At 51.0% G+C, this 23,655-nt stretch overlaps 9 protein-coding genes across 9 annotated transcripts, besides 1 other annotated feature; 4 read left to right on the forward strand and 5 right to left on the reverse strand.

Moving 5' to 3' along the window:
- Positions 1-1,730, forward strand: ANIA_04189 (putative mitogen-activated protein kinase kinase mkkA; the record flags this gene model as incomplete). Its single annotated transcript, XM_656701.1, has 5 exons — positions 1-708; positions 761-1,052; positions 1,100-1,469; positions 1,512-1,626; positions 1,707-1,730. 5 exons carry the CDS (start codon positions 1-3, stop codon positions 1,728-1,730), a joined length of 1,509 nt encoding a protein of 502 aa, XP_661793.1.
- Positions 1-23,655: part of a sequence feature (contig 1.68 76..250663(-1)) that runs on past both edges of the window.
- On the reverse strand, positions 2,583-5,525 carry ANIA_04188 (secretory pathway Sec39 family protein; the record flags this gene model as incomplete). Its single annotated transcript, XM_656700.1, has 3 exons — positions 2,583-3,750; positions 3,804-3,957; positions 4,010-5,525. 3 exons carry the CDS (start codon positions 5,523-5,525, stop codon positions 2,583-2,585), a joined length of 2,838 nt encoding a protein of 945 aa, XP_661792.1.
- ANIA_10525 (uncharacterized protein) lies at positions 5,680-6,471 on the forward strand. Its single transcript, XM_050611302.1, has 3 exons — positions 5,680-5,739; positions 5,864-6,000; positions 6,108-6,471. Exons 1-3 carry the CDS (start codon positions 5,712-5,714, stop codon positions 6,219-6,221), a joined length of 279 nt encoding a protein of 92 aa, XP_050467342.1. The 5' UTR covers positions 5,680-5,711; the 3' UTR covers positions 6,222-6,471.
- Positions 7,588-13,681, forward strand: ANIA_04187 (DNA-binding ATPase; the record flags this gene model as incomplete). The annotated part of the gene is made up of 4 exons (XM_656699.2): positions 7,588-7,598; positions 7,651-7,668; positions 7,741-13,131; positions 13,182-13,681. The coding sequence occupies 4 exons, from the start codon at positions 7,588-7,590 to the stop codon at positions 13,474-13,476; spliced, it is 5,715 nt and encodes a 1,904-aa protein (XP_661791.1). The 3' UTR covers positions 13,477-13,681.
- On the reverse strand, positions 13,668-14,690 carry ANIA_04186 (SDR family NAD(P)-dependent oxidoreductase; the record flags this gene model as incomplete). The annotated part of the gene is made up of 4 exons (XM_656698.1): positions 13,668-13,706; positions 13,769-14,186; positions 14,254-14,531; positions 14,622-14,690. The coding sequence occupies 4 exons, from the start codon at positions 14,688-14,690 to the stop codon at positions 13,668-13,670; spliced, it is 804 nt and encodes a 267-aa protein (XP_661790.1).
- On the forward strand, positions 15,617-17,715 carry ANIA_04185 (Zn(II)2Cys6 transcription factor; the record flags this gene model as incomplete). The annotated part of the gene is made up of 5 exons (XM_050611303.1): positions 15,617-15,679; positions 15,724-16,437; positions 16,484-16,693; positions 16,738-16,874; positions 16,920-17,715. The coding sequence occupies 5 exons, from the start codon at positions 15,617-15,619 to the stop codon at positions 17,713-17,715; spliced, it is 1,920 nt and encodes a 639-aa protein (XP_050467343.1).
- ANIA_10530 (DUF3500 domain-containing protein) lies at positions 18,779-20,090 on the reverse strand (the record flags this gene model as incomplete). Its single annotated transcript, XM_656696.2, has 2 exons — positions 18,779-19,854; positions 19,910-20,090. 2 exons carry the CDS (start codon positions 20,088-20,090, stop codon positions 18,779-18,781), a joined length of 1,257 nt encoding a protein of 418 aa, XP_661788.2.
- On the reverse strand, positions 20,289-21,392 carry ANIA_10514 (uncharacterized protein; the record flags this gene model as incomplete). The annotated part of the gene is made up of 2 exons (XM_050611304.1): positions 20,289-21,133; positions 21,188-21,392. 2 exons carry the CDS (start codon positions 21,390-21,392, stop codon positions 20,289-20,291), a joined length of 1,050 nt encoding a protein of 349 aa, XP_050467344.1.
- ANIA_10531 (uncharacterized protein) lies at positions 22,069-23,259 on the reverse strand (the record flags this gene model as incomplete). Its single annotated transcript, XM_050611305.1, has 1 exon — positions 22,069-23,259. One exon carries the CDS (start codon positions 23,257-23,259, stop codon positions 22,069-22,071), a length of 1,191 nt encoding a protein of 396 aa, XP_050467345.1.

Here is a 23,655-nt window from a genome sequence, read left to right on the forward strand (position 1 = left end):
ATGTCGTCCTCTCCCGTCCCCCTCCTCAAGGCTCCGGTCCCGGGCAATCGCGGGAGCTCGAACAGCCCCCGGCCTCCCAAGCTCACATTGGGAATTCCGCCCTCTGCTACGAGTCGTCCTGTTGCCGGCAATGGCGTTCCTATTATGTCGGATGCACCCCAGCCTCAACGGCCCTCCGGCCGTCCTGCTCCTCCCCAGCTACGCCTCGCAACTCCGATGGGCAGCACTCAAGATGTTCCACCTCAGAGAAATGTTCGGCCGATGCCACCGCCATTAGCGACTACGGGATTGAACGATGCGAATGGCCACTCACGGTCGGGAAGCTCTACTCATCTGGATGGGAAAGGCAGTGGTCCTGCGTCCGCTTCGTCATCGAATTACTCAAATCTGTCATTCGCTATGGGTGGACTTCGGCAACCACACGGGGGGACGCCCGATCCGTCGTCGGCAATCAGCTCTGTATATTCTGATCGCGAAGGTGGTGTGCAAATGGAACGAGACAACAGCGTCAACGGTTTGATTCCAGACTTGGATAAGCTAAGTTTGGAAAAGGGTAGAGCTTTAGACGTTGAGGATCTTGATGATCAGGGTTGGCTAGCTGCTAGCGAGCAGAAGAAGATTGTCGAGTTGGGTAGTCTCGGAGAAGGAGCCGGAGGAGCGGTTACGCGATGCAAATTGAAGGAGGGGAAAACTGTCTTTGCATTAAAGGTGAGTCTTATGACGGCTTTTAATGGTCGCCGAGCTAATATACGCTGTAAAGATCATAACCACCGACCCAAATCCAGACGTGAAGAAGCAAATCATTCGAGAACTCAACTTTAATAAGGATTGCGCCTCGGAGCACATTTGCCGTTACTATGGTGCGTTTATGGACAAGTCGACTGGTACGATATCTATCGCAATGGAATTCTGTGAAGGCGGCAGCTTGGACAGCATATATAAGGAGGTCAAGAAGCTTGGTGGACGAACAGGAGAGAAGGTGCTTGGAAAAGTAGCGGAAGGAGTCCTGAATGGACTCACTTATCTCCATGGCAGAAAGATCATACACCGAGGTATGTCTACCTGGTTAGAATGATGAAATGCTGCTAACACTGTGCAGATATCAAACCGTCAAATATCCTTCTCTGCCGAAACGGTCAGGTAAAACTCTGCGACTTCGGTGTCAGCGGTGAGTTTGGCACCAAGGGTGACGCGAACACGTTTATCGGTACTTCTTATTACATGGCTCCTGAGAGGATTACGGGACAATCATACACCATCACGTCCGATGTTTGGTCCCTAGGTGTCACGTTACTGGAAGTTGCGCAGCATCGCTTCCCATTCCCGGCCGATGGGACTGAGATGCAGCCCCGTGCTGGGTTGATCGATCTGTTGACATATATCGTGCGGCAACCTATTCCCAAGTTAAAGGACGAGCCTGAAAACGGAATCAAATGGTCGAGCAATTTCAAGTACTTTATTGAATGCTGGTACGTTTGGTCTGCACGCTGGCCTTGAACAATGCTGATTAGCAATAGCCTTGAAAAAGAACCCCCGCGAAGAGCAACACCATGGCGGATGCTGGAACATCCGTGGGTGCTGGATATGAAGAATAAAAAAGTGAACATGGCAAACTTCGTGAAGCAGGTGTGGGGCTGGGGCGATTAAATCCCCTAACGCTGTGGCTTCGAATATCTATAATATCGATCCCTATTATTACTTAACAGTCCTTCGACTCGACAGTCCTCTGACTCTTTGGTCTTTGACGCTTACAAGTGGCTGGCCCTTGATTGACCCGGATGTCAAAAAAGCATACGATCTTATTTGTGACTACGACGCTCCTTTCGTATCTGCACGTCTCTGGTCTATGAAGTCGGAATTTACTCATCATCCCCGCATGACTATCTTGTGTCTTTCCTTACTATTAACTCGCATCAGCGTTCGGTACTTCCGGCTCTTTCCATTTCGGTTCCTTGCAGTTCGAACCATTTCAGTCTCTGTTCCCGCTTTAGCAACTGTTTCAGTTCTACATATCTATCTATGCTTGGTCTGGTTCACCTACACCTGCACGCGCAGTTCTTTGGTGTTGCTTCTTCTGTCTACCTAGCTACTTAGTTCGATAACCCCCGCCTGACTTTGTCTTTTGTTTTTTTTTCTTGGCTTGGATTTGGATGGCTCCCATGTCTACAAGCCTAGTTTCTCGGGTTGCTAGCAATCATCTATGCCCCGTGATCCGATTATATACAGGCATTTGCATATAAGCTTGTGGAACTGCTCGAAGATTGAAAGTGTGCATGACAAGAGAGTATACTGGGTACGATTTTGTACAGTCGCCGAAGTACTATTTGGCTTTGGAAATGAAAGACATATTTTGTATGCTATTTATATTTTCGATCATAGATCATATGACTAGCGATAAGGTAACTCTTTCAGGTACGTGGGTATATAAACATGTGATCATAACTTCATCTCGCTATTAATCAACCTCGCATGTTTCCGGCATTAACAAGAAAATGAAACGGATAGAACTCGAGAGGCTGAAGCCCAGATCACCAAAACACAACGCTGAAGTACAAACCACTTCCAAATTATGTATGCATATACTACTGCCTATTATTCATATTAACTGGCTGCGCACCCAGAACCCAGCCTATCCCACTCGCTAGACCCCCAGTAACCATATTACTAACGACATCTCGCTTCCTTATTCTCCCCGCATCACTGTCGCCGGTACCACCGTTCGGATTCTCGCCGTCATCCTCGGAAGTGCGATCAACGAGCGACATTGACGATGAAGCGGAAGCGGACGCGGATGCAGATAACGGGAACGCAACATTCTTATGCAGTGCTCTCGCAGCACCGCGTGCAACTTCAAAAAGACCCATTGGTGCTTCGCCCGAATCAAGACGGTTGTGATGGGCGGCGCGGGCCGCGCGACGGGCGTGCTGCTGTTTTGTTTCCAATACGTCTTGCTCTGTGTTCGGTTGATTGAAGCCACCCGGGAGAAATGTGGCGGCAGCGCTTCTATCGCCCTTGGTGTCCCAGGCGTCTTCTTCATCCGATTCGCGGGCACGGAGGAGGGAAAGTTCTTCGTCTGCGCGGCGCCAGGCGCCGAGGATCTCTGGAAGCGGGTCGGGGGTGGGTGCTAAGATGAGGGCAAGGGAGAGAAGTTCCATGCGTTGTGATAGGTGTGTGATTTGTATGTGTAGAGGTGGTGGGGTGGATGAAGACTGGGAGTGTGTGGGGCGATAGCGGCCAGCGTTGTAGACAGCGCGCCAGGTAATGTCGTCTTTTGGACCGGAGGGTGAGTTAAGGGAGAATGTGGCGGAGGAGGTTTGGGGGGTGAGGCGGGTAAGAATGTACGAGTATGCGGTGCCGAAATCGTCAGAGGACAAGGCGGATGAGATGGCGAGCGACATAATGCGACGCTCAGCGGTGATGAGGGCGTCGTCCTGTTTCAGGACGGGAGGGCGCGTGTAATGTGAGTGTAAATCGGTATCGTCAGCTGGGCGTGGAGGAAAGCCGGCTAAGACGAGGTTTCTACCGATATCGAGAAGGTCGTCGAGTTTGGTGTAACTTTTGGGATTTTGATCGAGCACCTTTTCGATCAAAGAAAGGGGGTCTGGATGGACGCGGATACTGACAGGTTGAAAAGGAACGCCGTGCTGAAGAGTTAAAGAGTAAAAAGATAGAGCGTGCGTTGCTGAGATTAGGGCCTGTAGCTGCTTCAACGAAGTAGACCCCGGGAAGTGTGGCTGAAAAGCTTGCAGGCTGTAATCCCGTTATTCTCTGAGAAAATTGATTGAGCTAGGATGGCCACTCACATTTCGTATGCCCTTTGCATTCTACCTCGTGACCTGTTACCGTTGCTCGCATTGTCGTACGCCGCAAATATGGATTCCTTAACTGCATCCTCCACCTGCATCGAGTTCAATGCCGAATTAGACCTTATATAGATATTGGCAGCTAGGTCGTATTCTGAGAATCGTTAGCATTGCAACTCTAAGAAGTCGGGCTATAGGGGTTATACCTTTGACTTCTAGCAGAATCTTCAGGATCTCAATTTCGATAGTACTTAGTGGGACCCTGAAAAAGAGACCATGGCAGCACCGCTCGCTCTCGGCTGTCCTTTCAGTCTCTGCTTTCCAATCCCGTAACCATAACAACTTCTGACGGACTGTTCTCCAGTCTCTAATGGATCTCGATTGCGCGATTGACGTCATCATACTGCGCAGCTCATACAGCTGCATATCTTGGTTGCTATGAAGGCAGATATTAGTTGCTGTCCTGCACGGAATGTGATGCCCTAGCTCCTTGAGAACACGTAGTGAGAGAAGAAGGCCACTAATGAAGGATATAGATGACGGTGACGGATAAGTTAGCGGATTCGTAGGAACGAGGAGAGCGTTCTGGAACAGCGTTGCTCTTGACACTGACTGAATTGGGCCAGCATCGAATTCAACAGAAGGGAGAGTTGAATTATCGGATGCTACGAATAACGACTTCTCCAATCCGAGAAGGTTGCTGACCCGTTCGAGGACGCGAATCGACCCGTCAAGAGATACCTCCGGACTCTGATAGATAACAGCTAGGCCCGTCTGGCCATATCGGTACAGTAGCTGCTTTGATTGATCCATTGACAGTGTCTCTTCTTCAACATAGCCACCCAAATCAACGTCTCCAGGGCCATCCCAATTGATGAAGGCATTGACTACTGCTTCCGGGTCCGCCGAGCTGCGAGACAGTAACCATTCGTTCACGTACTCCCACCCAGACGTTCTGACATCTTCGTTTATATGTGACTGGGAGGCAGGAATCGAATTGCGACGCACTGTCTGACTGAAACGTCGTCTCATTGGCCGGTTGCTGCCGTACATCCAAGGTCCAGCTAGTCCACGTAGGTTCCTGATCAAGTCCGTGTCGTTCTTCCGTGTTCCAGCCATCGAAAGAAGGATATTTGTGGCGGTCTGATCGTCCAGGGAGCTTAGCGTTTCTAGGGAGCATGATTTGTCTCGATTAGGATAGTATTCGTAATTCAATCGGAGAAGCGGCAGGAGACACGAGACAAGCCACGTCCGTAGAATTGGAGAGCGCTGGTAAAACGGCAGCAGGAGATCGAGGATGAGCGGTTGAAGAGAGGTCTCGGAGTCGATGCGATGTGCTCGGTGAACCAGGAAGATTACCAACAAGTCTGCTGATTCTCGAGTATCCTCGTCCCCGGGATATCTCAAGGGTAACAGGCGTATCTTCCGTACACGTTTCCTTGCGGCAGCTTCTGGGAGATCTTTGACCGGCGATATATCGATATCATCATTGTCCGAGCGAGATACTAGTCCATTCACTAGAGTCTGCACCACAGGTACGTAGTATCTGGGCTCTGTGCTCTCAGGTAAGAATGTCAAGATAATGCGCAACAGCCGCTCGGTTGTCAAGGTGGCAGGGAATCGAGCTTGTAAATGCGGGAGGACAGCGGGGTTGCCTGTGGCACAGAGATGAATCGCCAAAAGAATGGCGTGCGCTCCGGAGAGCGACGTGGGGTCAGTCATTGCATCGCAGTTGGCAAGCTAAACAAGAAGGCGTGTGGTGTTGACTGCAGTCGACGTGGGTGACGGTGACGAAGTGCACGTGCCAGCTGGGCGGCCGGGAAGTGACTAAATGCGCAGAACCTCATCGCATCCGCTCCTCCACCCTCTCCCTACAGTTCCCCGCCATCTTTCCCCTCAAAACACACAATGGCGTCTGGTTTCGGTCTCAATGGCGGTATGTATCCCCTGAATATAAATATAAGCATAGAAAAAAACCTCAATGGGCTGTGGTGCTGAGTTTCCCTGAGGTCAAGTTATGGAGAACGGAGCTCTCGGCTAACACTTGTACTCTTACTCAGGTCCTTCCCGCTGCTACAACTTCTGGCAAGAAGTTCTTGGCTGCTATGTCGTTAATGCCGGAGAGGGAGAATCTGGCAAGAGAAAGTGCCTGCCCGCCTTAGAGGATTACCACGAGTGCTTACATCACCGGAAAGAGGTACGCGCCCTAAGTTTTTGCATCTAGATATACGAGGACAAAGAGCCCAACAAACTCTAAAGGCTATATTTAAGTAGCGACATATTCATTGACTGGTCGTTTAATAGGCTCTGCGGACGATGAGAATGCAGGCTGCCTACCGAAAGGCTGAAGCCGCACACCCCCGCGAAGCCGGAGCACAAGCAGAACAGGTTCGAAGTTTGGGGCTGTTAACCCGGTGAGGACCTTTGGAAGAGATAAAGGAAGATGTACCTGTTGAACGTCCGCGCGGTTTGGGGAAGTAATGGCCCAGCTTCAGCGAGGTGGTTGGATGAGAATCGGGTAAACCAACTACTGCTCGACAATATCAGACCAAGAAGGACGGTGCTGAGCGCGTTTTCTCGTTGAGTTTTTTTTTTACCATCTGAAGGTCATGCTGTTCTTATCCCCTGTTACTGTATAGAAATGGAATTTCAACTTTGAGGGATACGGCGGATACCAGACAACAACGATGGACGTTGGAATACGTAGGATCTAGATTGGCCGAGCTGCCTCACGAAGGAGGTATAAAAAGCCTTTCATACCTAGTCTGAAGTTGCCCAGTTCCATGGACTAGCCTTAGACTTCTACGTAAATTCAACAGGTTAACTCATGAACGTCACTCAAGCCTGTTCCTGGCAACCTTGAAAGGTATGAGCTGGTCAGAGTCATACAGAGATGGAACACAGCATATGAAGCAACCGATAGCTAGCATGGCTTATGCTGCCGTCAAAGAGATCTGCCTTACTTAATCTACCTTTAAGCTTACTTGAGGCCATCTGGCAGTTTCTTGGCGGAGTATTCGCAGCTCACGTGATCAAAGAAAACCTTTCGCAAAGGTGGACCCAGCTAATCTTAAATGGGACTAGCACACCTGGCCCAAGCATGGGTAGGCGCGCCCAGCCAAAGATGTCCCAATGATATAAACAGGCTGCGTGACCTCGACCGTCCGCAGACCAAAACCATCCTGACGCCGCTCTGAAGCCGTGCTGCCCTGTTTACTTGAACCTCAACCCGGCCCCGGTGCCATTGCAGTACAGTACACCACGCTTTTCATCCGCGTCTGAGTCACCTCCAGCAGTGAAATTTGATCACGGTGGTCTTGTTCTATTTCATCATTCTCCACTTATTTTCTTGACACTTCCTGCTTCGTTCTCCGATCTTGCCTATACCTTCTGGTAATTTACCTTACAGCAGCCTTTCAGTGTAATTCTTGGTATACTCCAGATCGATGGGCTGGTGCTCAGCCTTAAAGCTTCTCAACGTCTTTATCTCCACTCATCTTTGAATTATCTTGCGCTGCCTCTTACCTATTTATTTACCTTATCCTCTGCTTGACTGACCTCCATGGCTGCGACGTGCAAGTGACCGATTGGTATACTTTACGTTCCCGTCGCCTCATCCTTGCGCATCCGACTGCTAGTATTTTATCAATACAAAGCAGTACTTCTCTATCTCTGAGGCGCGTCTCGGGAAATTGGTTTTTCTTCGATTCTCTTCACATCTACCATTATTTAATACCCTGACCTCTACTTATTCTCTTTAATCTCTCTTCATCTTACGACCGCCATGACATCCAGGTGAGTGATCCGTGTGGCTCCTAATATAACATGACACTAACGGCCACGCTAGACTAGACCGTCTTGTCACGTGAGTTCACTCATCAGCAACCTGCCGGTAGGTAGTCTTGCGATCATCGCGCTAACTAGACCCGAACTACAGGTTACTCGAGACGGGCAGTTCTCCTCTCATCCGTAACACAGCCGCCCAACAGTTGGCTGATGTTCAAAAACAGCATCCAGATGAGCTCTTCAACCTGCTCGGGCGCATTCTCCCCTACCTCAAATCCAAATCTTGGGATACACGGACCGCTGCCGCCAAGGCAATAGGTCTCATTGTCGCTAATGCAGATACTTTTGACCCTAATCAGGACGATGGTGAGGACGTCAAGAAAGACGAAGAGGATGTGGACGATGTGAATGTCAAGCTGGAAGAAGAACCAATCTCCGTGGCTGATGAGCTACTCCGACTGGAAACCCTGGATTTAGTCTCCATCCTCAAACGCGGCAGGAAGCTGCTGGGCAGCGGGAGCAAAGACCAGGAACTTTCCTTGGCAGCTATGGACTCTGCAGCTCGATTACAACACCAGAAAAAATTGCTAACGCGGCGACTGGGTCTGGCGGGAGAATGTTCCGACGACGACTTGCTTGACGATAGTGAGCTGTTACCCAAGACGCCAGGTTTGAAGGAGGCCGAGCCAAGACTCTTCTCTCCGAAGGAGAAGAGTCACCTCAATTCCAGCGCCCATCCATTACCCTCACCCAGTGAGCCTGCCAATGGCGAGGAGTCTGGGCTTAGCAGAAGGCAGCTGAATCAACTGAAGCGAAAAAGCAAACACATCGCGAGATTGGGCGCGAACAAAGTTCGAGTAGTCGACCTATCGTCTCGGCGCCAGTCAGAGAACGTCACTAATCCTTCAATAAGCACTCCCCATCCCGTGAAAACAGAGTATGGTGACGGGCAGAATGGAGATGCAAAACCGGATTATTTCTCTCTTGAGAGGCCGGCGGATCACGATGATGAATCTAAAATAGTCTCCGAATTCAAGGGAACAACACTTCCAGACAAGTCCATTATTCAGCCAGATCTTGCAGAAGACACTGAAACCATTGCATGGCCGTATGAACGCATGTGCGAATTCCTCAAGGTGGATATTTTCGATCCCAACTGGGAGGTACGGCACGGTGCGGCGATGGCTCTCCGAGAGGTCATTCGGATTCAAGGCTCTGGGGCAGGACGGATGCATGGAAAAACTAGGCCTGAAAACAATGTGCTGAATCGACAATGGCTGGACGATCTTGCTTGCAGACTGCTTTGCGTTCTGATGCTGGATCGCTTTGGTGACTACATTTCCGACAACGTTGTTGCTCCCATTCGGGAAACAGTAGGACAGACGCTAGGTGCCCTTTTGTCGCATCTGCCTTCTCGGTCTGTCGTGGGTGTATACAGATGTCTTTACCGCCTCATTATGCAGACAGATTTGGACTTCGACCGCCCTGTTTGGGAGGTCTGCCATGGCGGTATGATTGGCCTGAGGTATTTGGTAGCAGTTCGGAAAGATCTTCTGGTCAAGGACTCCAATTTGATGGATGGGGTTCTGGAAGCAGTCATGCATGGACTGGGCAATTATGATGACGACGTTCGTGCTGTTAGCGCTGCAACACTTGTGCCTATAGCCGAAGAATTCGTCAACACCAGGCAATCTACCTTGGGATCCCTCATGAACATAGTGTGGAACTGCCTGTCCAATCTTCAGGATGACTTAAGTGCTAGTACCGGTTCCGTTATGGACCTTCTGGCAAAGCTTTGTACTTTCCAGCCAGTTCTCGACGCCATGAAAGAGAACGCGGCCGCGGATTCGGAGTCGTCTTTCGCCAATCTTGTTCCCCGGCTCTATCCATTTTTGCGTCATACGATCACCAGTGTACGCTCTGCGGTCCTCCGTGCCCTCACTACGTTTTTACGGCTAGAGGGCGAGGGCACCAACGACTGGGTTGACGGTAAAGGAATGCGGCTGGTTTTCCAGAACCTATTGGTTGAGCGGAATGAAGATGTTCTCAAACTCTCTCTTCAGGTCTGGTCAGAGTTGCTCAAATCCTTAGACAGCCGCGGCGTAATTAAATCTGATCCGGAATTGCCGAACCATATTCAGCCACTACTCGCTTTGAGTATGGCACCCTTCGGCGTTCCCCTTTACCCTATCCCTATGAATGCCTCGCTCTTTATCAAGCCGTCTGGCTTACCCTTTTCCATGGTCCAACCGGCTCCGGCAAAGGCGTCCCCTACTTCCACCACGAGCTCAACAGATGGACCCAAGAAACGAGGTCGCAAGTCGGAGAAGAAGGAACCTCCTCCTTCCAGCTCCAGTTCAACGCACGATGTCGACGCGCACATGCTCAAGGGTGATATTGACATGGTTGGCGCGGACACAATGCTGCGCTCAAAAATTTACGCTGCCAGAGCTCTCGGCGAACTCCTATCACTCTGGGATAAAAACGGACTTGACAGCCTTTGGGAAACAATCGTGGGCGGTCTCGGCCATCCCGCATCTTCATCCCAACTTGCTTCAGCCATGATAATTGAGGAATATGCTAAGGTTGCTGGACCAGACAGCAAGTATGCGGGTGCTTTGTGCGAAAAGCTCCAAACCATCGTCGAAGGAGAGCGCCCGCCTTGGTATAGCGATATTTCGTGCTACCTGAGTGTCGCGCGCGCCCAGTGTCATTCGTTGCTTAATACTTTCCGGGAAACCGCGCCGCTTCTTCGATCCGAGAAACTGGCTTCCCTTGCTGTTGTTGTGCAAGGGGACCCAGATGCGGGCCCCAATGCTTTCTCACTAGCGAAAGCCTACGAGGTCATTGGACCAGACTTTGAGAAGCTCAAGAGGCTCCTATCGCCTGCGCAGCGTATTACTGCCTCCAAAGTCCTCAATGAGACAAGAGTTACGGCAGAGAATGCGATCAACTTTGCAAAAGAAGCAAGGGACACCAGAGACATGCGAATCAAAGCAGCCGCCGCGGGCGCACTGATAAATTTTGGTGCAATCCCCAAGAAACCCGGTAACCTCATTAAGGGAGTGATGGAGAGCATCAAGACGGAAGAGAGCGCCGAGCTTCAGCAGCGTTCTGCGACCGCCGTCGCGGTTCTGGTGGAGCACTACACTAGTGCGGCCAAGAGAGGCCCGGTCGATAAGGTCATTGGTAACCTGGTCAAGTACTGTTGCGTTGACACATCTGAGACCCCAGAGTTCGAGCGTAACAAGGAACATGAGGGATTGATTCTATCTCTCCGGAAGGAGGAGGATCGGCGCGAACACGCGGATGCTGCCACCTTTGAGAAGGAAGCCAGAGAAGCAAGAATCATGCGCCGCGGTGCCAAAGACGCGCTTGAACAACTAGCTGTGAAATTCGGAGCGCAGCTTACAGAAAAGGTTCCGAACCTCGCGTCTTTAGTCGAGCGACCTCTCAAGGAAGCCCTGTCCGGCGACCTTCCGGCAAACATCGTCGACTCTGACAACGTCCTTGGCCAGGAGGTTGTTGACGGACTATCGACATTGAGAGCTCTGCTCCCCAAGTTCGACCCCGGCCTGTATCCGTGGGTCGTCAGTCTTATGCCTCTTGTCGTCAAAGCTCTTCAATGCCGATTGTCTGTTATTCGGTATGCAGCAGCCAAGTGTTTCGCCACAATTTGTAGTGTTGTAACCGTTGAGGGTATGACGATGCTTGTGGAGAAAGTGCTGCCAACCATTAACAATGCGCTGGACGTCCACCATCGTCAAGGAGCGGTTGAATGCATCTATCATCTAATTCATGTCATGGAAGACAACATCTTACCTTACGTTATCTTCCTTGTCGTGCCGGTTCTCGGAAGAATGAGTGACTCGGACAACGATGTTAGACTGCTTGCCACGACATCTTTTGCAACTTTGGTCAAACTGGTGCCCTTGGAGGCGGGTATTCCAGACCCTCCCGGACTATCGGAGAAACTGCTCGAAGGACGTGATCGGGAAAGAAAGTTCATGTCTCAGATGCTGGACTCTCGCAAGGTTGAAGAGTTCAAATTACCGGTTGCGATCAAGGCAGAGCTACGACCTTACCAGCAAGAAGGCGTTAACTGGCTTGCTTTCCTCAACAGATACAATCTTCACGGAATTCTCTGCGACGATATGGGCCTTGGGAAGACGCTACAGACGATTTGCATTGTCGCAAGTGACCATCATATGCGGGCCGAAGACTTTGCTAAGACACAAAGACCAGAGTCGCGCAAGGTTCCGTCTCTCATTATCTGCCCTCCATCACTTTCCGGTCATTGGCAACAGGAGGTCAAACAATATGCACCGTTCCTCAACTGCGTTGCATATGTTGGGCCTCCCGCGGAGCGTTCAAAGCTGCAGGGCTCTCTCGCTGATGCGGACATAGTCGTGACTTCTTATGATATCTGCCGCAATGACAACGATGTTCTCCGACCGATTAGCTGGAACTACTGTGTCTTGGACGAGGGACATCTCATCAAAAACCCCAAAGCCAAGGTCACAATGGCGGTCAAACGCATCAATAGTAATCATCGTTTGATTTTGTCAGGAACCCCGATCCAAAATAACGTGTTGGAGTTGTGGTCTCTGTTTGACTTCCTCATGCCGGGCTTCCTCGGCACAGAGAAGGTATTTTTAGACAGGTTCGCGAAGCCGATCGCCACAAGTCGTTTCAGCAAATCATCGAAGGAACAGGAGGCGGGCGCTCTGGCGATTGAGGCGCTCCATAAACAGGTGCTTCCGTTCCTCCTTCGCCGTCTCAAGGAAGAGGTATTGAATGATCTTCCTCCAAAGATTATTCAGAACTACTACTGCGATCCCAGTGAACTGCAGAAGAAGCTGTTCGAAGATTTCACGAAGAAGGAGCAGAAGGCCCTGCAAGAAAAGATGGGAAGTTCAGAAAAGGCCGATAAGGAGCACATTTTCCAGGCCCTGCAGTATATGCGCCGCCTTTGCAACTCGCCTGCTCTTGTTGTCAAAGAGGGACACAAGCAGTACAATGAGGTCCAGCAATACCTGCAAGAGAAGAAATCTTATCTCCGGGACGTCTCGCACGCGCCTAAGCTTAGCGCTCTGAAGGATCTGCTTCTGGACTGTGGAATTGGTGTCGAGCCGACTGAAGGCAACTTGGGGGCAGGCGCTAGCTATGTCAGCCCGCATCGAGCCTTGGTGTTCTGTCAAATGAAAGAGATGCTGGACATTGTGCAAAGCGAGGTGCTTCAGAAACTCCTACCTTCTGTGCAATTCCTCCGTCTCGATGGTGCCGTAGAAGCCACCCGGCGCCAGGACATCGTGAACCGATTCAATTCAGACCCTAGCTACGATGTTTTGCTTCTGACTACCAGCGTTGGTGGTCTTGGTCTGAACCTGACAGGTGCAGATACTGTGATCTTCGTGGAGCACGATTGGAACCCGCAGAAGGATATTCAGGCCATGGACCGAGCACACCGTATCGGACAGAAGAAGGTGGTGAATGTCTACCGATTGATTACACGAGGAACACTGGAAGAGAAGATCTTAAAGTAAGTAATCCTAATCTTCTGTCTTGTAAGCTGCATACTAACTTTCTTAGTCTGCAACGATTCAAGATCGACGTAGCATCAACGGTAGTCAACCAGCAGAACGCGGGCCTGAACACGATGGACACAGATCAGCTGCTAGATTTGTTCAATCTTGGCGAGACAGCGGAAAACGCAGAGAAACCAACAGAGATAGGCGGCAAAGAAGTCGACATGGTTGACATTGACGGCGAATTGAAGGAGAAGGGCAAGAAGGGGTGGCTTGATGATCTCGGCGAGCTGTGGGACGACCGACAGTACCAGGAAGAGTACAACCTGGACTCGTTCTTGTCTACTATGAAAGGGTAGTTAGTCTTCGATTTCACCGTGTAGCAAGGCGTTGGCGCGGTTAGTTCTCAGTCCGGAGTTGGTGGATAAACTCTCTGTTTGATATTTGCGATTGACCAAGATAGACGCTTGGCTACCGAACCTCCTGTATTTTATGTACACTTAATTCGAGCTTCAAAACCATTCAGCGCATGCAAACGTCTCATGCGCCATCACTGAAGATTCACAAATAGCCCTCCATCCACCAATATCTGTGCCCCAGTCTATAGTCATCAGCACCTTTATCAGAATTAAGTGCGGGAAGGAAACTTACAACGTAACCACTCAGCCCCTCACACGCCAAAAACACCGCTGGTCCTGCCAGATCCGGTGGCTGGCCCAATCTCCCCAACGGAATCCTCCCCTCCATATACTTTCTTTTAACTGGATCACTCATATCCTCATCATTCAGCTGTGTGCGGATTGTCCCCGGCAGAAGCGCATTGCATCGAATCCCATACTTCCCTAACGCCACGGCCGTTGACTGCATCAGCGATAATACACCTGCTTTTGTAGGTGTGTAGTGCGTTTGCTGCCCGCCGCCCACGAGTGCAGAGATACTCGATATACCGATTATTGAGCCCCCGGGCGGAGATTGCGAGAAGGCCATTTGCCTGGCGGCGGCTTGCACGGCGTAGAAAGCGCCGGTCAGGTTGGTGGTTATGGTGTGGTTGAGGAGCTGGGGGGTTACACTGTCCAATGATCAGTAATTTCTTAACCCTTCCGCTTACAGTAATCTAAAGGGAAAAGAACACTTACTCGAGGAACTCCTCAAAGCGGCAAACACCCGCATTACTTACGAACACATCGAGTCTTCCGAACGCTTGCACAGTTTTCTCGATGAATTCCGTCCCTGTCTCGGGCTTGGAGATGTCCCCTGATACGGTGATGAAGCGCTCTTTGTCTGTTTGGGAGGTTTGTTGTAGGAGCTCTGAGACGTCCTTTTTCATGGCGGTCAGAAGGGGCTCGTCGTTGGAGCCACCGAGGTGGTTGACGGCGACGTAGGCGCCGTGTCGGAGGTATTCGAGGGCGATCGCCTAAACTATGTTAGCAGTCTTCTGCTATAGAGATTCCTGATCGATGGTCTGCGGGGTTGAGGAGTCGATGGGGTTGAGTGGGATACGTACGCGACCAATTCCGGTCAGCCCGCCGGTAATGGCGGCGACTTTGCCATTCAAGAGCTGGGGGAGAGACATTTTGTTCCTGACTGCTGCTGAAGTTGAAGGATGCGAAGAGAAGATGGACAGCTTGAGGTGTTGAGAGGATATGAGTGGAGGTGGGGATGTTCGGGGTCTCGCGGTGATGTTAGCCCGAGATGAGTCGGCTTACAGTACTACGCGGGGGATGGGCAGTAGCACAATATATAGTTATGAAGTACTAATTTGTCCACAAATGAATTAGTATGTATCGACCAGACCTATTTATAGGATATAGAGTATGACGAGTGGTATCTTGATGAACCTGGTCTTGAGTTTTCACATTTCAGCTATAACCGGTGTCGGAAGTACTTGAACATGCCAGACATGGCCTATAACCAGCCTTAAGACAGTGTATTTCTGGATCGAGCGTAAACGCTAAGCGTCTCGAAGATTGTGACATGGTGCGGCAATGGTGGTTGCTTTGCGCATGCGAAGAGTCAAGTGAGGAAGATACGGCTTCTTTCATAGCGCGATCAAAGCCCAAGAAGCCTGGACTGGTCTTCCCCAGTATTGATCAAGCAACTCTGGAGTGAGAAGTTCCAATACAGACAAAAGATATGCACTAATTTTGGCCGTCCAGCGAATCTCCCTTGCCAGATCGGAAGTAGCTCTTGGATAAGAGCCGTCAGTCATTGTGCGTAATGCGACTACCAGGAACATTGTATTTACCTCAATACCGACACAATCCCCGTGACATCATGTTGTCCACCATCAACCGCTGGACACGCAGTACCCTTCAAGCGAGAATTAGCCACTGTCCATAGATACTGGACAAACTGACTGTGGCTTGAGGTGGAACAAGACTGAGAAGGGGACTCGAAGATGATTGGCTGATTGTCGATTCGATTATTCAGCAGCTATAGTAAGCTGCCTCTACACGAGTTACCTCAAGGTCGCTCTCTCCCTTCAATCTGCTTGGACAAATGTCTCACCGAGGAAAATATACTCCTAGAGCCTGTGAAGAGTGTCGACGCCGCCGCGCAAAGGTTCTTCTAGCTCTCACTCACCGAGTTATGCTAACACTCAACAGTGTGACGGCAAGAAACCCGCTTGCTCCAGATGTGTCCACTGGCAAATCTCGTGCCAATACTCTACTGCTGAAGATGGCCGAAGACCAGCCTCCAAGGCGTATGTGCTTTCGCTGAGGCAGAAGATTGACTCACTGGAGCGCTTATTAGAGCGGCATGGGATTGACCCACGGAAAGACAACGAATGTGGGCAGGCGATAGATGAACTCACCGAGAGTTTCGAGGGTAGACTTGCATTTGAAGAGTCGCTGAATTTCGAAAAGGATGGCGAGCTGCGCTATTTCGGGCCGACGAGTGGCCGGCTCCAGTTCCAGAGCTCGTCCGCTCTGCATGCCGAAGAGACCGTTCCTTCAATTGCAGACTGTGACCGTGCCGACGCGGTCACTGCTAAGAACGGGATCTCTGAATACATACAAGATCATTTGATCGGGTTGTACTTTACTTGGGAACACCCGTGGTTTTCTGTTGTTGACGAACGTCTTTTCCGCGATGGTATGAGCTCTGGCGGGCGATACTGGAGTCCGCTGCTACATTTCAGTATTCTTGCGTTGGGATCGCGGTTTACAGACCGCGTGGATGTCCGATCAGATCCTAGTGATCCTAACACAGCAGGCAAACTCTTCCTTGAGCACGCAAAGAACTATCTTCACAAGGAGATGGAAACCCCCAGTCTAACTACAATCCAGGCCCTGGCTATATTAGGCATGTTTTATATAGTGAGCGGACCCTGTCGTATGATGATTAGCGTACTTACATGAACAGGCGACTGGCGCTGACGCCGCGGGCTGGCTCCACCATGGAATGGCGAACCGCTTGTGCCTGGACATGGGCTTGAACCTGGACCCAGCCGGATTTCAAGAGATGAATATCTTATCACACCGAGAAATTCAGCTGCGAAGGCAGATTTATTGGTCTTTATACTTCCATGATAAACTGTCTTCTAATTACACTGGGCGGATTTGCTCTATGCTGGTACGCTCTTTAGTCTGTTCTTGAATAAGCTCTAACGTCTATAGAACTCGCAAGGAGCTGTCAAAGCCCCAGAGGATGAAGAAGTCCCGGATACAGATAGCTCCGCTCAGAAAGAATTTAAGCAGCTACGACGAGCAATAATTGGCATTAGCCAAATACAGGAAAGGATTATACTCTCACTGTAAGTAGGCCACTGAACACGCTTACGAGCACCTAACACCTTCAGATGGGCCCCAAAGCCCCTATTGAAAGAGCATCAGCGGTCTTCTTTCCTCCATTCTTGCCTGCTTGACCTCAAATCATGGTTCTATGACCTACCTACCGAACTCCGAATCAATCGCCCAACCCCAAACACCTATCCCCAAGCCTACACCCTCCATATGGTCTATCATACTACAAGAATCCTCCTCGCTAAGCCATACATCACAAGAAAGCAACCCGAAACGGATCGCGAAGCAGTCAACATTGCCTTGACGGAAAGCCGTGAATCAGCCAGGGCAATCTGCCTCACTGCCCAAAAATATCGTCACGTCTTTGGCGGCTTCCAGAAAAGCCCTATCACGGCCACCCATTGCACATTATCAGCTGCTTTAGTTCTGCTAGCTGAAGTCGAAGCTGAAGCCAAAACAAGCTTAGTCTCACCCGCTATCGCCTCGCTGAAGAATAAGCTGAATCTTTGCCTAACGGTGCTTGATGAACTGTCCAATTCGTGGAGTCCGGCAAAATATATTGCGCGCAATCTTCGTAGACTCTGCCTCTCGGCTACATCCGACGAAATGTTCTCTACAGCGACACAACTCAACCCTGTTGACAGAGGTGATTTCGATGCTACAATTCCGCTGGACTTGAATGCCGAACTGTCTTACGACTCTTATGAAATGTCTGAGCACGGAGTACCAGAGCTGAGTCCGATGAACTCATTGCCCAGCCATTTGGAACTGTCTATGCCCGTGGACTCGTTGCCTGTTGATTATGGATTCTTCGACATATTGAACGATGCTACGTGGGATCAGATGTGGTAGTGACCAGCTGCGTGGCTGAGGCCATTGCAAGACTGCAGCACACGCCCCAAGCGATATTGCAGAGGGAGCCTTTAGCGCAGAGTACTTATAGGGGCATTTACAGTCGGCCTGGCTGGGTCTGGCACGTACTCGCTTTCAGTCGCTCAACTCCCACTAGAAAGAATTGTTAAAGCCAAAGTCTGAATAAATATATCAACAATATCGGGTGCTGGGATTTACAGTACAGATATAACCAATTGCGTCGAGCTGCGTGGGAAGCAATCGCAAACCCTCATGGTCTGAAAGATGCTATTGGGTTGAAACTGGCCTGGGGTCGTTTTCGGCTTTGCTACGGCACGATACGGCACGGTACGGCACAACGAATCAATCCTCTTGATTACTGGATCGAAATGAGTATAAAACATGTTATCAAATGGTCATTTAGTATCAACTACTTCGTCCGTTTGACCATGTATTTCACGTGACAGATCAGCCCTAACCATGCAGGCCGGCGCAGAAGATGACAGCCGCGCTGAAATCACAGATATACTCCTAGGCATCTTGGTATTGGGCAAACAATGTGAGCAGTCTCGCTAGTAAGCTGTCAAGTGCGTACTCGCAATATTAGTATTTATGTGAAGGTGTAGACAGGGCGAAGCCGGCGGTCTGAGTCTTCAAAGGCACCGACGAACAATGAAGAAGCCAAACATAAGGTTCCGACTCGGAATCAAGAACATACTCGGTTACTATCTAATTCGAGCAGAAACAGAACATATCAGTACGGTGAGGTAGAATATTCCAGGCTCGTAAATGATTCATAAGGAATATTGGGCTTCGCTGTCTGTGGGCTTCCTGCCTGCTAAGTTTCACATCGTTTCCAGATCTTCAGGCTCCCACTGTAGTATTGCCTTCAATTCTGACGCTCTATTATGCCCTTTTCCCAGAGAACAGCGAGCTTGGCACGGCCCAGGCGGTCCTAGCCAGCAGCCCATTCTTCTGCAAAACCGGCTTTCATACTCCCGCTAAGTTGATACGCGCAAACCACTCATGTTTTATTCATGTAAGCATTATGTACAGGCCAAATTTACCAAGAGATCTCTTTCCCATTCGCATCTTCAATCGGCGGCACCAACGGCCTCAATGCAAACCCATAATCGCCCCCATTCGGTGTCCTCAGCAAAGTATGAATATGGAATTTCTTAGGCTCCTCATTATTCAAAAACACGCCCGAATGATGATCAAACTCCACCAGGATAACAGGCGACTGGATGCGAAAGTAGAACGGGTCGTGGTCTCCATACCCGCCGATCCATGAGAAATACGTCTCAGACTCATACTGCTTGATATGGGCGATTCGCAGGGCACGTGCGTATGTGGGGAGATATAGAAGGTACTGATTTAGGATCTCGTAGAGAGTGGCTTTTTGGTCTTCGGTGAATAGTGTGACAGGAACACCCTCGTTCGGCACGATCCGGTTGTCGCGGTAGGCGCCGCAGACGTGGCGCTGGTCGTCGCGGTTCCAGCGGCCCGGCGGCATGGCGGGGTCTTTCATGAGCGCGTAGGTCTGCGCCTTCCTTTGAATGTGCGGGGGCAGGGACTGCATGAGCTTAAGACCGAGCGTTTCCTCGACGTGCAGAATGCGGGTTCCGCTGTACGGGCCTGAGTCAATCAGATTCGGCTCGGCGCCGGTAAACCACGGCGACGCGACTATCTGGCTCTTATACAGGAAGATATTCAGGCACAGATGGTGGCCGTAGAAAGACCAGCCCCAGGGTCTTGTGGTTGAGGGGTTCCCGAAGAGGACAAAATTGTAGGAGTACTCGTTCATGACGCGCGGGGATTCCACGAGCTCACCGAGGAAGTGATTTATCCGCATCGCCTTTATCGCCTTATCATAACCTTCTGGGGAGAGGGTTGCCTGTAAGACAGCCAATATGGCATCGCGGATTTCAGGGTTGACTTCGTCGAGGCGCAGGCCTTTGTGGCTGAGGAGGAACTCGGGGTTCGACCACGTGCGCCATTCGGGGGAGTCGATGTGATAGCTGAGTGTCTGTTGCTGGTCTGGTGAAAGAAGAGAGAAGAGGTGCTTTGTTGCTGAGACGATGGTGTCGATGGGGACTTGTTCGTCCTGGAGAGTGAAGAGGTTGGGGCGGACGTTTCCTGCACGTTATTAGCATCAAAACCACTCCTTCTGACAATTTAATCGATCAAGTACCGTCAGTTGTCACCCCCTTGAAAGGCTCCTGGGCAAGATCTTTCCAGTGCGTGTAGAGGGCGTGTAGCCAGGGCGGGTTTCGGCCCTTCTTGAAGGCCTCCGCGTACTCGTGCGCATCCTGATTGCGCATCACCTGGAAGCGCGGAAGACTTAGATCAGGGAGATACTGGTGGTAACTCATTTTGATCGCAACAGGAAGTTGTAATTACAGCTACTGAGGTGAAGAGCTGGGAAATCCGATAACTTATAGCAGGTATAGATGCTCCCCACAATCCCCACGTGGAGAGCGGCAAACGGAATATCCGACCCATAGCCTGGGATTTCCCGATCGTATGGCCAAACTATACCAAAGGCCTCCAGAACAATAGATGTCAGTGTATCAATAATGTTTTGCGATCTCTCTCTCTGTCCACTCCCAGAGCGCTCTCGCCGTCTTCACATCGTTCTCGTACCGTGAGACTCCCTTGACCGCGATCGGAACGTAGTATCCGCCATTGATCAGCTGCTCTCTCGGCGCGGCCGCGGCCCAAATCTGGGTCAATGCCCCGGTGCGAATGCTTCGAAAGAACTTCATCATAAGACCAACGCCCGCCTCGTAGAAAAGGCCTGCTTTTTTAGTCTGCTGGTATAGATCCGTCACCACTGCGCCCGGGTGGACAGACACCGACAAAATCTCGGGGTGCCGCCGAGCCAGCTCCGCAGCGAAGAGCACGTTGGCAGCCTTGGACGCCCCATACCGCGAAGCCCAACCGAGACTTAGCAGCGCGGGGGTGGACGTGATGGAATCGTATGATGGTGCGGTGTTGGCCGCTAGCGAGCTTAGCGTGATGACTCGCACATCCGGGGATTCAGAGCGGGAAACAGTTTCGCGGAGAGTGGGGAGGAGCAGTTTGGTGAGGAGAAAGTGGCCGATGTGGTTCGTTCCGAGATGGATCTCGTACCCTTCCTCTGTGAGGGACGGCGGGTGGCCCATGACGCCGGCATTGAGAATCAGGATGTCCAACCGTTCGCACTCTGCCTGGAATTGTTTTGCTGCCGCACGGATAGACGCGAACGACGCGAGATCAAGGGGAATGTGTCGGATGTCCGCCCGGCACGGGAGGGCCTCCTGGATTGAGGCAATCGCGTTTGTTGCCTTTATTGCTGTTCGCGCAGCGAGGTAGATACGCTCTGGACGATGTCGAGCGAGTTGGAGGACGGTTTCTTTGCCGAGACCAGTGTTACCTGTTGCCAACGATTAGGACGCCAGTGCAGAGAAGATTCAGGTTCACAACTGACCTCCGGTAACGAAAATGACCTTTCCTGAGAGCCCAGGAAGGTCCCGCTCTGGCTCAAAAGAGGAGCTCAGCAGGCCTCCGCTGAGTTCGCTGAGCGTGGGACCGACGCTGTAGTGGAAGTCCAGGGGGTGGCGGATTGCGTGAGAGATGAGGCCGCTGAACCCGATGAGGTCCTGGACGGATCTCACGGGGTGATCGTGGTACATACTCGACATCCCAAGTGGTAAGAATTGAGTCTAGATTGGAGTTTGACCTGTTCAACCTGGATCAGGTAGAACCTAGGTGATGGAAGAGGCCATTGTGGGGGAAAGTCAAGATCGGAGTCGCGTTTTCACCACTTAATTTCTCTGTGTTCTGTCAATCTTGCCGACCATTAAACCTCAAAAAAAGCTACACATATCCCGACCGAGCGCTTGATCCATCGTTTATGTGATACAGGAGCTACATGACTGCGGTCTTCCGCAAACCGTGATCTCGTATACAATAACCACCGCTGCATCAAATGCCGTCCGATATCATGCCGTCTCAGCTAACGCTCGCATAGGAATTCCATCCCTTGATTGCCTTCTCCACGAGAAAGCCTCTTTTCGTTAACTGCAAGCTGTTCCACTACCTCTCCAGCTTAGTCCCGAAGCGCGACAAGCTCTGTTACCGGCGTCTGTCGCGAACCGCCATTGCTGGCAACTTTCGTGAGGTCCCTATCGCGGTTCAAAGAGAACATATCGCAGTTCGACCGCTCGTGCGTCTCGAAGATAGCTAGTGCGCTTACTACAGTGGGCGCTCGAGCCTGCGGGTTCGCGAAAGGTGGAAGACACAACTTCTGCTCAAACCATTGCCGCTGAACAAAAGTTGCACGCCAAAATAAGGCGAGCTTCTCGTTTCTCATCGGTCGCGTGTCCTGGTATTATCCGCCTTGAGGTTTTCTTTGATATCTAAATCAAGTGTCTCTGCAAGCCAACTCCCAGTGCGCATTGTTATAGCCTCGGACAGATATTCGCGCTGCTCAGGAGCGCTGGTCGCGGCATCAGATGTAGAGGTATCAGAGCTAGAAACACCGACAGAAGAGAGAGTAACCCTCTTCTCACCGAAACCACTTTCCTTCCCAAAGAAACAAGCACGGCGCATTACGTCCACCATTTCCGTAGCTTGGTGAGAGAGTACAGTGTCATTTCGCGTCCGTCTGCGTCTAGTCGGCGCTTTCTGTCCTTGTGTTTCGTCTACCTCGCTTACTTGCGATGTTGGAGTTGATGCTTTCGGAGACTTAATTGCGCTCGGGCTTGTGCTCTCCTTAGACTGGTGATCGGCGAAGGTAAAGATACGAACCCAGGGAAGGGTGACATTGAGTCGCTTAACAGGCTGGCGGCTGTACCTTTCGGGTGGGCCGGAATTACCATAGTCCAAGCCATATGGAGGCCATCGGGAGAGGGCCTTGCGACGGCGGGCGGGCGGTTGAGCTTCTTGGCCCGAATAATCGACAGCCGAGCTCTTACTGTTCGAAAGGTCTATCTCATCGTATAGCTCGTAAGGGTCCCATAGATCAGGCTCCTCTTCAGGGTCATCTTCTCCAACCACACGCACAGGAATCGGGTATTCGGGACCGGTTCGATACCGCGGAAACACCTTGGGTGTATCCCTCCCCGGAGACCTCAGGAACAGGATTGGCGAAGCAAATGAATCAAAGTACCGCTCATGGCTCGCAAAGAATCTTTCGCGAGCTTCTAGAAGCGGAACTAAATCCACTGGGGCATGTCTTCTCCTACGGCTAGTGGCGGGAGAATTAGTTGAAGTGCAGTACTCATCCAGGGCGGTCCAGTCACAGACAGGCTCTATTGCAGCGACTGCATGTATAGAACGTGGTTCGGTGAGAGCTAGCATGAGGGCTAGAGAGCCGCCAATGTGTGTGCCGACGACGCCTAGCCGCGTGGGCTGGAGGTTTCCCAAGACCCAGTCGAGTCCGGCCAGGGTGTCGTGGACTGGAGTTGGGTAGCGGTAGTAAAGGGGTTGGGGTTCGGCTTCACCACGCTGTATTTGCAACCTTGAGTGCAGCGGAATTTGGTTCTCATCGAATGGCATCTCACCCAAACGGTAGTTGATTGTAACCACAGTCGAAGAGGTTTTATCCGCTAGCGCCTGGTCAGAGACCGCGTCGTCTGGACGACGACTAGGGTTAGTCTCGGATCCGTTACTCTGAGGCTTATCTGTAACATGTACAGCGTGGAAGAGTGGCCCTCTGGGAAGGTTGATAATCACATTTGCAGTGGCCCGATCTGCAATTTTTGGTTGAACCACACTAACACTCAGTTAGACACATCATCTGTAATACAGACCCTATTTCCAGAGTAGGTACCTTAGGTGAACGAATCCATTACCTCCAACAGGAACATCGTAGACCCAATAAATGCTTGTGGACGCGGATCTTGCGGACCTGAAAAGAGGGCGATGGTGAAGACTCAGGCTATGTAAAATATT

This window comes from Aspergillus nidulans, chromosome II (assembly GCF_000011425.1).
Source record: "Aspergillus nidulans FGSC A4 chromosome II".
Classification (NCBI taxonomy): domain Eukaryota; kingdom Fungi; phylum Ascomycota; class Eurotiomycetes; order Eurotiales; family Aspergillaceae; genus Aspergillus; species Aspergillus nidulans.

What these genes read in the sequence shown, in the direction of transcription:
- ANIA_10525 (XM_050611302.1), top strand. Translation starts at nt 5,712, where the DNA reads ATGGCGTCTGGTTTCGGTCTCAATGGCG. An exon ending in TGGTTTCGGTCTCAATGGCG is followed by an intron (nt 5,740 to 5,863) that starts GTATGTATCCCC and finishes ACTCTTACTCAG; the next exon opens with GTCCTTCCCGCTGCTACAAC. An exon ending in GCTTACATCACCGGAAAGAG is followed by an intron (nt 6,001 to 6,107) that starts GTACGCGCCCTA and finishes GTCGTTTAATAG; the next exon opens with GCTCTGCGGACGATGAGAAT.